This window comes from Agaricus bisporus (assembly GCF_000300575.1).
Source record: "Agaricus bisporus var. bisporus H97 unplaced genomic scaffold AGABI2scaffold_5, whole genome shotgun sequence".
Lineage (NCBI taxonomy): Eukaryota > Fungi > Basidiomycota > Agaricomycetes > Agaricales > Agaricaceae > Agaricus > Agaricus bisporus.
The window spans coordinates 750,518-763,855 of record NW_006267368.1 but is presented as its reverse complement, the minus strand read 5'-3'; the positions used below and the strand labels follow the sequence as shown (position 1 = coordinate 763,855).

At 46.6% G+C, this 13,338-nt stretch overlaps 4 protein-coding genes across 4 annotated transcripts; 2 read left to right on the top strand and 2 right to left on the bottom strand.

Moving 5' to 3' along the window:
* The first annotated feature begins 503 nt into the window (after nt 1-503).
* AGABI2DRAFT_204264 (hypothetical protein) lies at nt 504-2,433 on the top strand. The gene is made up of 2 exons (XM_006460866.1): nt 504-1,062; nt 1,115-2,433. The coding sequence occupies exons 1-2, from the start codon at nt 692-694 to the stop codon at nt 2,319-2,321; spliced, it is 1,578 nt and encodes a 525-aa protein (XP_006460929.1). The 5' UTR covers nt 504-691; the 3' UTR covers nt 2,322-2,433.
* A 141-nt stretch (nt 2,434-2,574) lies between these two features.
* Nucleotides 2,575-4,532, bottom strand: AGABI2DRAFT_192501 (hypothetical protein). The gene is made up of 7 exons (XM_006460865.1): nt 4,441-4,532; nt 4,164-4,393; nt 3,723-4,108; nt 3,441-3,669; nt 3,127-3,385; nt 2,975-3,070; nt 2,575-2,917 (listed from the first exon to the last, which is right to left on the bottom strand). The coding sequence occupies exons 1-7, from the start codon at nt 4,475-4,477 to the stop codon at nt 2,901-2,903; spliced, it is 1,254 nt and encodes a 417-aa protein (XP_006460928.1). The 5' UTR covers nt 4,478-4,532; the 3' UTR covers nt 2,575-2,900.
* Nucleotides 4,533-7,019: 2,487 nt separating this feature from the next.
* On the top strand, nt 7,020-9,086 carry MnP (manganese peroxidase). The gene is made up of 15 exons (XM_006460864.1): nt 7,020-7,186; nt 7,240-7,364; nt 7,422-7,480; nt 7,533-7,667; nt 7,718-7,839; nt 7,897-7,972; nt 8,022-8,058; nt 8,114-8,121; nt 8,175-8,255; nt 8,302-8,371; nt 8,430-8,439; nt 8,496-8,531; nt 8,584-8,756; nt 8,818-8,876; nt 8,934-9,086. The coding sequence occupies exons 1-15, from the start codon at nt 7,126-7,128 to the stop codon at nt 8,944-8,946; spliced, it is 1,065 nt and encodes a 354-aa protein (XP_006460927.1). The 5' UTR covers nt 7,020-7,125; the 3' UTR covers nt 8,947-9,086.
* Nucleotides 9,087-10,493: 1,407 nt separating this feature from the next.
* Nucleotides 10,494-11,760, bottom strand: AGABI2DRAFT_192500 (hypothetical protein). Its single transcript, XM_006460863.1, has 4 exons — nt 11,399-11,760; nt 11,310-11,347; nt 11,060-11,253; nt 10,494-11,007 (listed from the first exon to the last, which is right to left on the bottom strand). Exons 1-4 carry the CDS (start codon nt 11,718-11,720, stop codon nt 10,755-10,757), a joined length of 807 nt encoding a protein of 268 aa, XP_006460926.1. The 5' UTR covers nt 11,721-11,760; the 3' UTR covers nt 10,494-10,754.
* Nucleotides 11,761-13,338: the final 1,578 nt, after the last annotated feature.

Genomic DNA, 13,338 nt, shown 5'->3' with positions numbered 1-13,338 from the left:
CGTGATAGTGCCACATGGTTCGGATAACGTTGGCCTGTTACGGTTAAGGGACGCCGGTGGAGAGGGTAGTCTTTGGCGGCTGCGCTGCAAAGAGGCATATTTGCGGGACGAGGTGAAGAAGCTATTGACTGGGGAGGAGTGATGTTTTGTAAATATGCAGCCCGCCAGTTGGTTTTGTTTCTTCCAAAGATGAAGTGGCGTACATAGTTCCACATAGTTCCTGACCGGCCGGAACTGATGGTGTACGTCGTGAGAAAAGCGATATCACATAAAAAGTTTGACTGAAAATTGCAGTGCACAGCGGACTCTTGTCTGTACTCCACACTACTCGTCCTTGACGATCCTTCACATACCGTGCATCTTCTTCAATCTATGACAGTTTCTTCAAGGTGCGCCCACACAGTTCTCCTTTGCGCCGTCCCCTCACTCTCCCTCAGACTGACAAAGCAAATCAACGCCATTCTCTTTGGACCATCTGTTGTTTTCTTTGTCCTCTCCGAGAGCGACCGTCCCCCTTAGGATCCTTCGGAATCCAAACCGTACTACGCTATCCCTCTTTCGATGGGATAAGTATTCAATTATCTCGTGAAGTTGTTGGTCCCACCACAGGACTCCCGTAGCAGAACACTAAGACCCGCCCCGCATCTATCCCTCTTCCAAATTATCATAGAAATTACAAAAGCAACTCAAGATGAATGTCCTTAGGTCCCCCTTCTTCCGCCCAGCCAGCCGCCCATCTTCCCCCGCACCAACATCTCTGCCCACCCAACGTGCTGAACCCGTTTCAGTGCACAGCACCGACAGGACTACAGGACCCCTCAATAGACTTGCCTTAAACAATTTCAGGCGCCCTTCCCCTGCTACGACCAAACCCTCCCAGGACTCTCCCACTCCTCTCGTTCGGGATGGCTCATACTTGGAGGTCCTCAGCTTGAAACTTAGCGAAGCTGTGTCACGAGCCCTTGCCCAACCTGCTGGCCCCGCCCTCGCTTACGAAGTTGTTGCCGGAAGACGTCCCCTTCCTCCAGGCAGAGGACATGTGTTGGGGCAACTCATTGCGCTGTACGTTTCCACTCTCATCCGTCTAGTCATTTATCTCACATTCCATTTTCAGGGAATTAAAGACAAATCAGAACAATCCTCACTTATACCGTGCAATTATCCGATCGCTTCATCGCCCACTGTCTGTTCTCCTCACCGATCTATGTGCCCATCTATTGCCGCTGCTGTCCTCTCCTCAATTCCATTCACCTCCTGCATTAAGTTTGCAGGGTCCGAATATCAATCCTACTCAATCTCATGCTCTCGCTTTTATGATGTTTGCACAAGAACTTCTTGAGACATTTGATGAACTAGGTCTCGGATTGGAGGCAGACGCTCGTGGCGACGGTCTAAACCCTATTCGGAAGGGACTGGTTTCGATCATCGACAGGGTAGTCAGCCCGTTGATCGCTAGCATTCGCACCGAGTTGATGCCGGTCATTGAAGCGCTGGAGACTCCCAACAGTATCTCACCCAAGGTGACAACTGGAGTCAAAACAGCAATCATCTACCACCCTTCAATTGTTACCTTACAGTCTGCCATGCCCATTTATGCCAAGGTGCTGACCAAGTGTACGGCTTCCTCCGCGTCTCACACCAATCTCGCCTCGTTTTTAATTTCACTAGTATGGAAGGGACTACTCGCTTTATCCAATCGCCCTTTCATCCATTCGGTTCCTTCATTTCCTGTGCTACCTTCAGTCAAAAGGGCGCGTACACCTCCGACACCTCCTCTTACACCGCCATTGGGGCGATTCACGTTGAAACTTCCTCCATCGCGGCCGCCTTCTCCACCTATTGTTGCCGTGCCAGCTACTGCATCGGCTGATACGCGAGCACTGTTTGACCTCTTGAATATGCTTCCACGCCCCAGTGCAGAAAGGGCAGACACACGTCTGGCCCAGGAAGCTGTTGATGAGGCATTCGAAGCCCTCAATGCGCTATCTACGCTCTTGGATGCGATTCACACGAAGAGCGAGCAAGGTTGCTCTGCAGGCGATATGGCTCTCGAGCTTACTGCTCTCACACAAGACATTCCGTCACTCGTCGCACTTCCCCCCATTCTTTATGCTTATGGTGGCCCCAACTTCGATTCAGTTGCGAAGTTGTTGGGATTATCTGAAAGTGAATATAGGCAAGGATGTCTAAGTGGGATTGGTCGAGCTGAGGAGTGCGCGTCCGTTATCATTCACCACGTTATGGACGTTATGAGAGCGCACGATGACGCGAATGGGATTACTTATAAATGGCTCCAGTTGGAAGCTACCAATACAGACTAGTTGTCTGTTCAAGTGAAGGTTATACATTGTTTTTATTTCTATATCTTTTAGTTTCGAAATCGGTGTTTACGAAGGCGTGATTGCTACAGCGAACTTTTTATTATTTCTTTTTTCTATTCCCGCCTGACCCTTTTCAGCTCCCTCTATAGTTTTGTAGGTAGCGTGCCAATTTGTTGCTGGCGCGAACGTCTAATATTGTCTTATTACCTTTCTATCCGTCAATAGAGGATGTTTACAAACATCAAGTAGTTGCTGAAACTCGATGGTCAACGGTCAATGTTCTTACTGATCAAATCGCATACAATTTATATCTAAGTTGTATTTAAAATCAATCGTCGCCACTCTGTCTTGTGCCCGAGCCCTCTCCCAGGCCTCTCCAGTGCTATTCCTTTTTGGCTCCAATTTCGAGTCGTGTTTTATACGAACCCGTCGTTGCACCAGTAATAATGCGCAGAGAACTCCAGATTTCATGTTACACCAATCACGAAAATGATAAAATATTCTGGAATATGAGCATGAACATTGGACAGTAGCCCCTGCTCAACATGCTGGAACTAAAAATCTGTTTCGGTGTCATCATCACCAAGCCATGCTTCCTACAAGTTTCATTGTTCATTCCCATTTTAGCATACTTTTTTCGACGTGACACATACCTTGGGTGCGTTTCTCTAGCCTTGTCTTCTCCATCAATGACGAGGCATGCCGGTTGAGTAGATCGACGTATGGTTTCAAGGAAGTCTTTTCCCAGTCTGCCGTTCAATTGATAGTAAGTATTCTCTGGGTCGCCTGATATGATTTCACTGACCGGAGTGATGATGTTCATTACCACTTTCCTCGCTGTTTGTCGCTGGGGTGATGGAATCGAGCTCGCGAAGTAACTGTGCTACAGTCGGAACGGCTTCAGGATCGAATTCCTCAACTTTCTCCGGGTCGACAGGTACACAAACGCGGCCGGTTTTAGGATGTACGCAGAAAGGTGCTTTGAGTAAATGATTTCGATGTTTGGAGACCTCAGCGTCAAGGCGCGGATAAGTGTAATACAAGATGATGTCTTCCATGGCTGCCTATGGGAGTTGACGGATATATAAGTGATGCACATATGCTATTTCCTCTACCTACCTGCAGGGTGTCTGAAGACTTGGAGCTTCGCACAGTTTTTAGAAGCTCCACCCATTTAGCTTCGGAAGTAGAGCAGGCACTATTGATCCAATTAGTCTTGACTTTCTCTACGATTTCCTGGTCTGGTATGTGTTCAAGTAAAGCTGCAGCTGCCTCATTGCTGGCGAATAAATCCTGATCCCGTAAGATGAGTGTAGTGAAAGTATGTTTAAGATTTTCTAAAACATTCCTGCAATTTGTGTGAGTTAGTGCAATGTATGTGCTTAACAGGTTATGACGCACTGGAGTGGTGCTGGGAGAGATTTTGAACTCGTTCGCACACTTAGTCGTTTGTTGGAGTCCTTTCCGCTATTGACAACCGTCATCCACCCAACTATGGCTTTCCGTTCCTGATCTGTTAAGTCCAATGCCTCCTTGTCCGAAATCCACAAATGAATACCACGGCGTCCAGAATAAACCCATAAGAGGTGCTCATAACCAAATTGATCACGTATAGCGGGATCCAGGACACGAACCGCAGCCGTTATAAACGCCCAGCAGCGCTTGCAGATGTCAGCGTCGGAACAACACGTTCGGATTGGATCGTAGTCGGTCATATCGAGATCGAAGACCAGCTCACGCTGAACCGGCTGGAATGCACTAGGCCTTACTGTTTTTCTGTCTCTGGGCTATATGGCACGCAATTAAACAAAGAATGAGACGCAGATATGGTTATCCGCGCACCCGAGCTGAATATACAGGTCCAATCTCAAATCGAGTTGGATTCAGATCGCAGACTTGCTTCTTGAGGTCTTCAGCTGTTGCAAAAGAGTTGTACCGTAGATAGACGTCACCAGCCAATGTAAATGCCCATTCTCTGTGGGTAAACAGACGTGTTGGTGTGTGGTCGTGATTCAACCAGGTGAAGATGGGCCTGAAAGGGTACAATCTTCGGTAGTAAGTTAGCATGACCTCTGATACCTATGATCAGCATATCTTCGCTTCAGAAAGTGAGAAATACCTGGAAGAGAGTGATCATAATCCGCTTCGATGTCCATGGTCGAGATATGTCCTCTGAGGCTCTGACGAACTCAAGGCGCGTGTAGACCTGTGTAGACGCGTGCCGTCACGTCACGTCGTCGCGTCGGTCACTTTCCTTTCCGTTCCTGTGCTTTATCTCTTTTCGTTTCATTTACTCTTTTTTGGGGGCTATTAATCATTATAATTATACTGGAGAAGGTACTAGATTGTGTGCAAGATCTTACGAAGCCCGAGACGCATAACCATGACACATGCAAAGTTACTGTGCCGGCGAGGCTTAGTACAGCGGAGTCGGGCGGGACACTCAAGCTCCACCTCACGTATCCGACTCGCTCAGGCACTCCGAAGTACTCCTGAGATGCGGCCCAGGTATGAAAGTTGAACCCTTACCCGTATCCGTCCTTAAAATACTAGATTGCCTGAAAAGGCAGTCTGTTTTTGCTTCTGCTCTTATTCCAGTCTTGTTCCGTTTACGCCAGCGCTGAACAGGTTCATGAACATTCAGGAGGTCTAGGTACAGTTGGTGAACCGCTCATGAATGCGAATGGTAATCATTTGATGGCCAGGGGAGACTCAGATAAGGGTGGAAATAGGTGGAAATAGGTAAGATGAGTCTCAATATACAATTTCTTATCTTCGCAAGAGAGTTTGCTCTGTCGTCGTCAAACGATGCCATCTCACTGTTATTGTCCTCAACGTCTTTGGCATTTTCGGCGAGTCGTTTAACTCCACCTCATCCTCACAGCTTCAATATGTCTCCGGAATAAATCTCTCTATGAAGATCAAACGGAGCTTCATCCGCATGCGTCGCACCGGTACCGGTATGGATACGAGCACTCCCAAGAATGGCCCCGGATTCATGTAAACAAATCCCATCACAATCGTCTGTCTGAGCATCTTTCTTGCGAAATCGAATGAGAGTTGAAAATCTTTCAAGGGCGCCACTAGTCACTTCAACTCTGTAGTTAGTACTGTAAGTGTTAAGTAGTTGTGTTTAGTTTGTGTGTTCGGATTCGGTCCAGTAGTTACTTCCAATAGGGCTTTTGATTACTTCAAAAAGTCAATGTTGATGTTTAGGCGTTGAAGTATCTCCACAATATCTCCAAGATACTCGTCGCAAACATGTCCTGCCAGAGCAGTCCACTACATGAGCGTGTTTTTCTATCCTGGAACATTTGGTCAAGGTGAGAGGGAGATCACAAACTTTAAGATAGCACGTCCCACGGTTAGTTAACTTGGTTCAACATTCAACGGGTGCCGGTAAGCCCCGGTTCATAATGCTCAGTACATGAATCGCTCATCACTCTTCATACAAATGTGTCTCACGTTCGACCGTATGGGAGAACAGCGTGTATCGAAACCTGATTACATGGGTATGCTCAAAAGTAAAGAGTCGCTGAGCCCGTTTCTCCTTAAGATTTCATTGTTTGACATCTTCTCAGGGGTTCGATTCTGAACGGAATAATCATATTCGCCTTCGACAGAACAGGAATTCCCTCTTGCTTTACAAATTCCGATATACCTGGGTCTGTCCAGGTACCAGGCTTCGACCGAGCATTCGCGTAAGATAACTTCATTTTCACAATATTCTTTATCTTAAACTCTCAACCCTGAAACTTCGACATGTCCTCGCGTGTGGCATCAGTGTATTCTCTTTTCTCCTGCCCAGTCCAGTGTGTGTTTAGATGGGAATCTACCCAGGCATTGTGGAGATGCTTCGAACTCAGAGCCCTCTCATGTGGCATGGATAAGGACACACAGGCTTTCATTTGTTTTATTTTCATTGGGTGGAACTTGGATTTCTGAACCCTGATAAAGGCCAACCCTGATGATTACAACTTGGCCGCGCCAATCTGTGCTAATAGAGGGTTTACAGATAGTCCACAATCTCGAGCCTTTTTGGGGGCATTCTGTATTCCGGTACTCGGTTCCAGCACAATTTTTTGGTGGCCATGATCTGACTCTGACAATTTTCACCTAAATCTTCAAATGGGATATCATTTTGCATAACAATCATTCACAGATCTCATCGGTCTTCGTTCCTGACGGCAACTGTCAAAACCGAACGCCTGCCTTCTTTTCCCAGCGCTGGGACACCCGAGGATACGTTATACTTGAATCTTTCCATGGTCACGACAAAGGCTGTGACCTGCTTTAAGTTTTTCTGGTTGTCATTTCGATCGCCCGTACCACGTCGAAAGCTAAGAATATTGGGAAAACAATCTATATTACCCGAACACGAATCAATCCGGCATAATGTGCTGTGGACCCTGTATGGACCAATTCCACATGGCTGCCGCACCTAAATTGGTCGGGAACCCCGAGATCATTAGGAACATAATCTTTGCTACTGGTTACGGTGCTGATAGATGCGGTCACCGTGGCACGACTGTTTCTCTGACTGATACCCATTTTAACTCTTCTATCCCCGATTCTATTAACCAATCTGAATCGAATACTTTCCTGATTGAAGTTGATACGGCGATGTCTAAGCATACCCATGGGCCGCTCGACCTGGCGAAACCATGATTCAGAAGGACAGTAATAATACATACGGACTTGGGCCCGAAACACTGGTTCCCTGAAGGTGGCATAACTGAATGTTTTAAAAGCTGGGCTGTTCAAACTGGTCGAACACATCTGCCTTGTCTTCTGGTTATTCGAAATGGCTTTCAAAATTCTTCTCAGCCTTATTTTGGCTTTGAACGCCGTCCAATTTATTGCTGGTACGCACTTTACTCATATCCTCATATTATTTGCCGACAAGTCAACGATGTAGCTGTTCCTACCAGGAGGGCCCAATGTGCCGATGGCACCACTGTTTCTAATGAGGCCTGTTGCGTTCTGCTCCCCATTATAGCAGATATCCAGCCGAACTTGTTCGAAAACGAGTGCGGTGAAGAGGTAATGATTTAATTTTTTGATAGAGTTACGATATTCAACAGCATATTTATACTTTAGGTCCATGAAACCTTGCGGGCATCATTTCATGATGCTATCGGATTCTCCAGAGCAGCTGGGTAGGTTCTGACTGTCTGTGGCGGCAGCTAGTATCGCTAAAATGATTTCCAGTGGTGGTGGTGCTGATGGTTCTCTCGTCACTTTCGGCGATGTGGAGACCACATTTGCCGCTAACGCAGGAATCGACGAGATTGTAGAGACATTACGACCTTTTATAAACAGCCACAACATCAGTGCCGGCGATTTGTGAGCCTGGACTCATAATCTGTGTTGCATCCTGTTAACGCTCTTCCTAGCATCCAGTTTGCAACCGTTGTTGGATTGACCAACTGCCCCGGCGCACCTCGCATACCCTTTTTCTTAGGCCGCCCAGACGCTACCGCCGCTTCCCCCGATGGTCTTGTCCCTGAGCCCTTCGGTCAGTCTCTCATCAGCCTTTCCGGTATAATCTACAACCCAAGTTGATAATCAACAGATTCCGTCACGAAAATTCTTGAACGCTTCGATGATGCTGGTTTTACCCCCACTGAAGTTGTTGCATTGCTTGCATCGTGAGTCTCTAGAACAAGATCGAGAAATATGTGTCCAATCCCCCCGTAGTCATACTGTCGCAGCTTCGGACACAATTGAGCCCGGTGTAAGTTTATTTCTTCGTCAGTATGCATTCTCATCTCATGAGCACCTTATTCCAGCTCGAAGGGTAAGACATTCCCTATCAATAAGAAACGTCTCAGTATCCAACGCAACCTCTAGTGTCCCCTTCGACTCGACTCCCGGAGAATTTGACAGGCAGTTCTTTATCGAGACTATGCTTAAAGGCACTTCCTTCCCAGGGTAAGTAGTTCGTTGACATTCGTTACGCATCCTAATTTTGGCAAAGCACTGGGGGGAACCAAGGTGAAGCCTTATCTCCCTTGCCGGGAGAACTTCGTCTCGAATCCGATGGACTTGTACGTATACAGTCTTTTGTTGTCTGAATTTGTGATTGTTAACATTATTTATCATTAGTTGGCTCGAGGTCTGTCTTGCTAACAAAAGGCATCTGATAACATTGAAGGACTAACTTGATCATAGATGAACGAACCGCATGTGACTGGCAACTCTTCGCTAGTAAGAATGTTTGCCAACCAAGAAGAATAGCTCACCTAAAATTCCACGATAGCTGATCAACAAAAAATGGCATCGGCATTTAGCGACGCCATGGTCAAACTGTCTCTCGTCGGGCAAGATAAGAGCCAATTGATTGATTGTTCAGACGTCATTCCGCGAACGATCCCTTTGACAAATGAACCATACTTCCCTGCCGACTTGACCAAAGATGATCTTGAGCAGACCGTGAGTCCAATTGACATTCACAATACGATTTCCACTCTGAGCCTGCTTGTTTTTGATACAGTGCCCGGATGAATTCCCTGATTACCCTTCCAACCCCAGTGTCACTTCGGTCGCGCCAGTGTAAGTTTATGATCAGCTCCAGACGTCTGCTCTTATTCACTCTGCGCAAATATCTAGTCCCACCTCGTAAACCATCCATCGGATTCATCGATGAAGCGAGACGGTTGGTTACCATGACTCACACTTTATTATTACTATGTTTTAGTTCGGAGTTGTGTATTTATATAAACGACCTGTGTGTTGGTTTTATTCCAAGTGTTGCCAGATGCTATAAGTAAAAGGTCGGCTGAGGTCTAGTGTAAGTGGTACGGCTAGCTCAGCCACTCATATATGCCTCATTCGTCATTGCTGAGTATCAATAGCAACGCCTATGCGAGACACATAGTGGCAAAGATATCTCTCTCTGCTTTCTTTCCTGGAAATGTCCGTCGTGGAAGTTTGAACTTTCAAGTATCCCTCCCACGAACTCCCTGGATTCTTTGATCTTTAGCATGTGCTCAGATCCAACAACCCAACTGTCTATTGACAACTTGACCAGCGGTGTAGTACGACTTTCAAATCTATTTGATATCGAGTGGGAATATTTCCCAGCTCCTTTTATTCTTAGGCACATCGGGGGAATTGCATCTGCTTTGCTTATTCGTCCCGAACATACGGAACCCGGAACTTGACTGAGAAGCTTCTCAGATCCCCATCTTCACTGTTACTTCGCCGCTGCAAACTTTGCGAGGGTTCTCACGCCTACGCCGCAACTCTTCTGATGCGCAATCGGACGACCAGCCTGCTCTGTAATGATACAACTAAAAGAATAGATATTTGAAAACGATGTCGCCCCATTGGTTTAGAGCTACGAGTTCTAATGTAGATAATTATAAGCAAGGGTTAGTGAATTAGTTTTTTCCAGGAACCAAACGAGACTCATCATTTGGAGGGCCTTCTCGATTCCTTGTTGGCCTTCGAGTCACCACGGGTGTAACATCATGGTTGACGAACGTTAATATACAGTTGATACTACCGCTCATACTTACTGACCTAAGCCTTTCTTCCCTCGCAAGCAGTACGCCCAACCACTGAGGATCCCTCCAACCCCCAGGTTAAACGACTCCGGGAAGCTCGGGCCCATGACACCTCACTATCGTCTCTTTCTTAATGGGTTGATTACTTATCAGTGTACTATTTAGAGTGTACAGCGGATGTGCTCAAGGGTCGCGTAAGAAATCCCAATTCAGAAAAAAAAGGCTGATGCTAAACACAAAGCGCCGGGACCTTGTTACCTGCTGCATGAGGCTTAAATTTTACCTTACCCCCTTTGACATTCTTAACAATGATTACATCAGATAAATGTGAATTATATTCCTATCTTCTCTAAGGTCATGTCCAGACTTATGGAGTTGGTGTAAGCATGCTACGCTTACAACGACTAACAACTAATTATAGAACACTATAAAGATACGTATCCTTGGCAGTGACGTCTTTCTTCCTTTTCCCTCATCGACATCCTTCATCTTATATTCGATACGTGTCTCATCGTATACCATCATTGTGACTACGTCTTTCCTGAGTGATCCTAAGTCACTATCTAAAGTCCTTGTAGGCTTTCAATTTGATAGTATTAAGCCCAGTTTTTGATTGCGACGGAGAAACTTTCGACGTTGTTGTCACCGTTTCGCACCTTATGTAGGCAGTAACGCGTACAAGACTCATTGATGATATAAATTATCTAGACAAAGTAGTCTTATCTAGACAGTGTAATCTTATTAGACAAGTGTCATTGAACTTTTTGCAGATTGAACATGTACAACAAACGTATAGTAGAACTCATAGAATTTGTCGCCTCACCAACGATGGAAGTGAAAAAGATATAGGAGATAAAGCGTGTCGTAAGGTTAGCTTGTTACGTACTCAGGGATGAGGGGTCTGCATGTCGTCTGCATATCTTCATCCCACGAGGGGAGCACGTTCCTCGTCGCTAAGCGCGATTCTTCCATGGCCGCGATAGACACCCCAGGCAGCCTTGAGCACCCAGAAGAGCGCAAGAATAGCAAAAGCAAGGGCAGACCAATGGATGAACTCTGGTTTGCGCTGCTGAGCGAAGATGGCCCAGAGAGACCAGGCGATGGCAATCGAGGCCGGAAGGTCTCCCTCAGGGGTTGAGAAGGCATAGGTGGCTGCGGTTCCCTCAAGGAAGAACCTGAGAAAGCAATGACTAAGAAGCAATAATAGCCTTCAGGGGACAAACTTACAAGGCAAGGAACACAAAGACCTTGGTCCAAATACCGGCATGATGATGGAATTTGTTAACACCAAATGCCTCGAAGGCAGTGAGGACAACAAGAACCGTTGTCCAGCCGTGGTAAAGAGAGAAAGGAATATGAATGAAGAGCTCATCCGAGATAGACTCGGCGATATGATATTTCTTTACGACGTAATAGATGTGCTGTGAACAGAAATAAGCGTGTGACAGACATGGATGAATATTGGAAATATTCGTACAGTCACTGCAGAGCTGACAAAGAGGGCAAAGATGAATGCTATAAAAACAAAGTAAGAAACAAACTATACGACTCGAGCAAAAAACATACCAATGATATAATGCTTCGAGGCCCAAAGATTCACGTAGATGGCGTTGAGAACAGCTAAGAGAGGGAACCTCCAAGATATGCCATCAATAATGACGCGTTTTCCTTGAGGGAAGAACTGGTAGATGACAGTGCCGAGGAGGAGAAGGTGAATAAGAGACCAGATGAGGAAAGCCCAAGGAGCGGGAGTGATGTAGGTCTCCTTGCCGTGATAGTAGATGCCTTGAGGCGCAGCGACGGTATAGATGTTTGAACCGAGGAAGAGGAGATAGACGATGATGTTGACGATTTTGAGGAGGATCCCGTCTTTCCAAGTGTCTGCCATGACTGCTATAGGAGAGTTAGGAGGAAGGAAAGGAGAGTCGTGGAGGGGGTGCGACTTAAGTAGGTGAGGCAGCTGAGCCAATATGACGTCTGCCTGGATCAGTCACGTGGACTGCCGCAGCTGTTCCTGGAATTGAAATAGGCACGTACATAACCGCCCGGTGGAAGAGATCCTTGTTTTGTATCTTTTAAGGTACATATCGCACAAAGAGACCATCTATTCGATGTAAAACGCAAGGGCAGGTGTAGCCCAGGTGGAGAAACAGCGGTGAACGAGGCCTTGGCCTTTCCATTCAAGCTTTTCGGCTCCGCACCATACCTTTCTAAGAGAAGCGCCCATGGATGATCAAGATAAGTTGCGAGTTGGTTACTCCGTCAGCGCTCTGAGCCCGCACCTCTTCATCCCACATCAATGTCATGCAACAGATGCTCTCAAACGCACAGCACCGTCCAAGCCTTTCTCTTAACATGCTGCGTTTGCAATCACAAATGGCACCATCGTAAGTGACCATTGAATTTAATTCATGACCCCAAAATTCATCGCTGTCAACTATATCTGAACCAATGAAGGTTGTCATATTCCTCCTGTCGCCGATAGCGAGCTCATTCTTCGGATAAGAGCCCATAATATAGGCGATTCGGCAAATGGCTTACAAGCATGGAAATGCAAACGTTGCGTCAGGAGTGGTGCGGGAGCGGGGAGTACCACACCAGTTCCAAATCTACCACCATTACCCCATTCTTCAACTAGTAGTACTCGAGCCCCACCACGCATATTGGATGACGTTGGACAAGGCGGGAAGGACCATGATGACGCTATTATAGTCATCGATGACTCTGATTCGGACTCCTCCTTCCCGCCTGACCGTTCTTCAAGTTCTAAACTTGGTTTGTATGGATCCAAGCGCGCTCTCGCCACTACGCACGCACAATCACCTCCCATTGCGAAGGCCATCAATCCTAATCGTGGACCGTCTAAACCCCCTCCTCTAGTTGTACGAGATACGACCTTGAATCCTTCATCTTCAAGCCATGTTCACTCCATGAAACGTCCACAACCTACATCCTCCTCCAAACAACAGTTAACTGAAGCAACTGATGACGACGAAGTAATCATCATCAGTCCATCTCAACTCCAAAACAAAGAAACCAGACGAAACCAATTTAGACGTGACGCACAGGACAAAGAAAAAAATAAACGGATAGAACATATACAACGCCAACAACACCTACTTAAAATCAAAACCGAGACGAAAGTGGACCTTAAACCATTAAATGCTAGCTCTCAAGAGCCCATCCAGCAACCCCAAACACCTGAAATAACCACCCCAGCAAGACATCTCTCCGTCGAAGTAGAGGCAGAGGAGACCTTCGTAGGTCTGTCAGCCGGGAAAGATCCGGAGAATGTATCTCACCAGGAGGTCAATCTGGCTCCTCAATGGTTCCACGATGATCCCAATGACATATGGTCGCGTGCACTGAAGATCAAGACATCTCCAATTCCTCCTTCAAGTGCTACCAGACGCAAAGTACAGGTTAAAAAACTGAATGAAGCCCAACCTCCAATTTTCAGTTTTCATATCATGCAGACACTTCCAGGATCGTACGTACGCCTCACC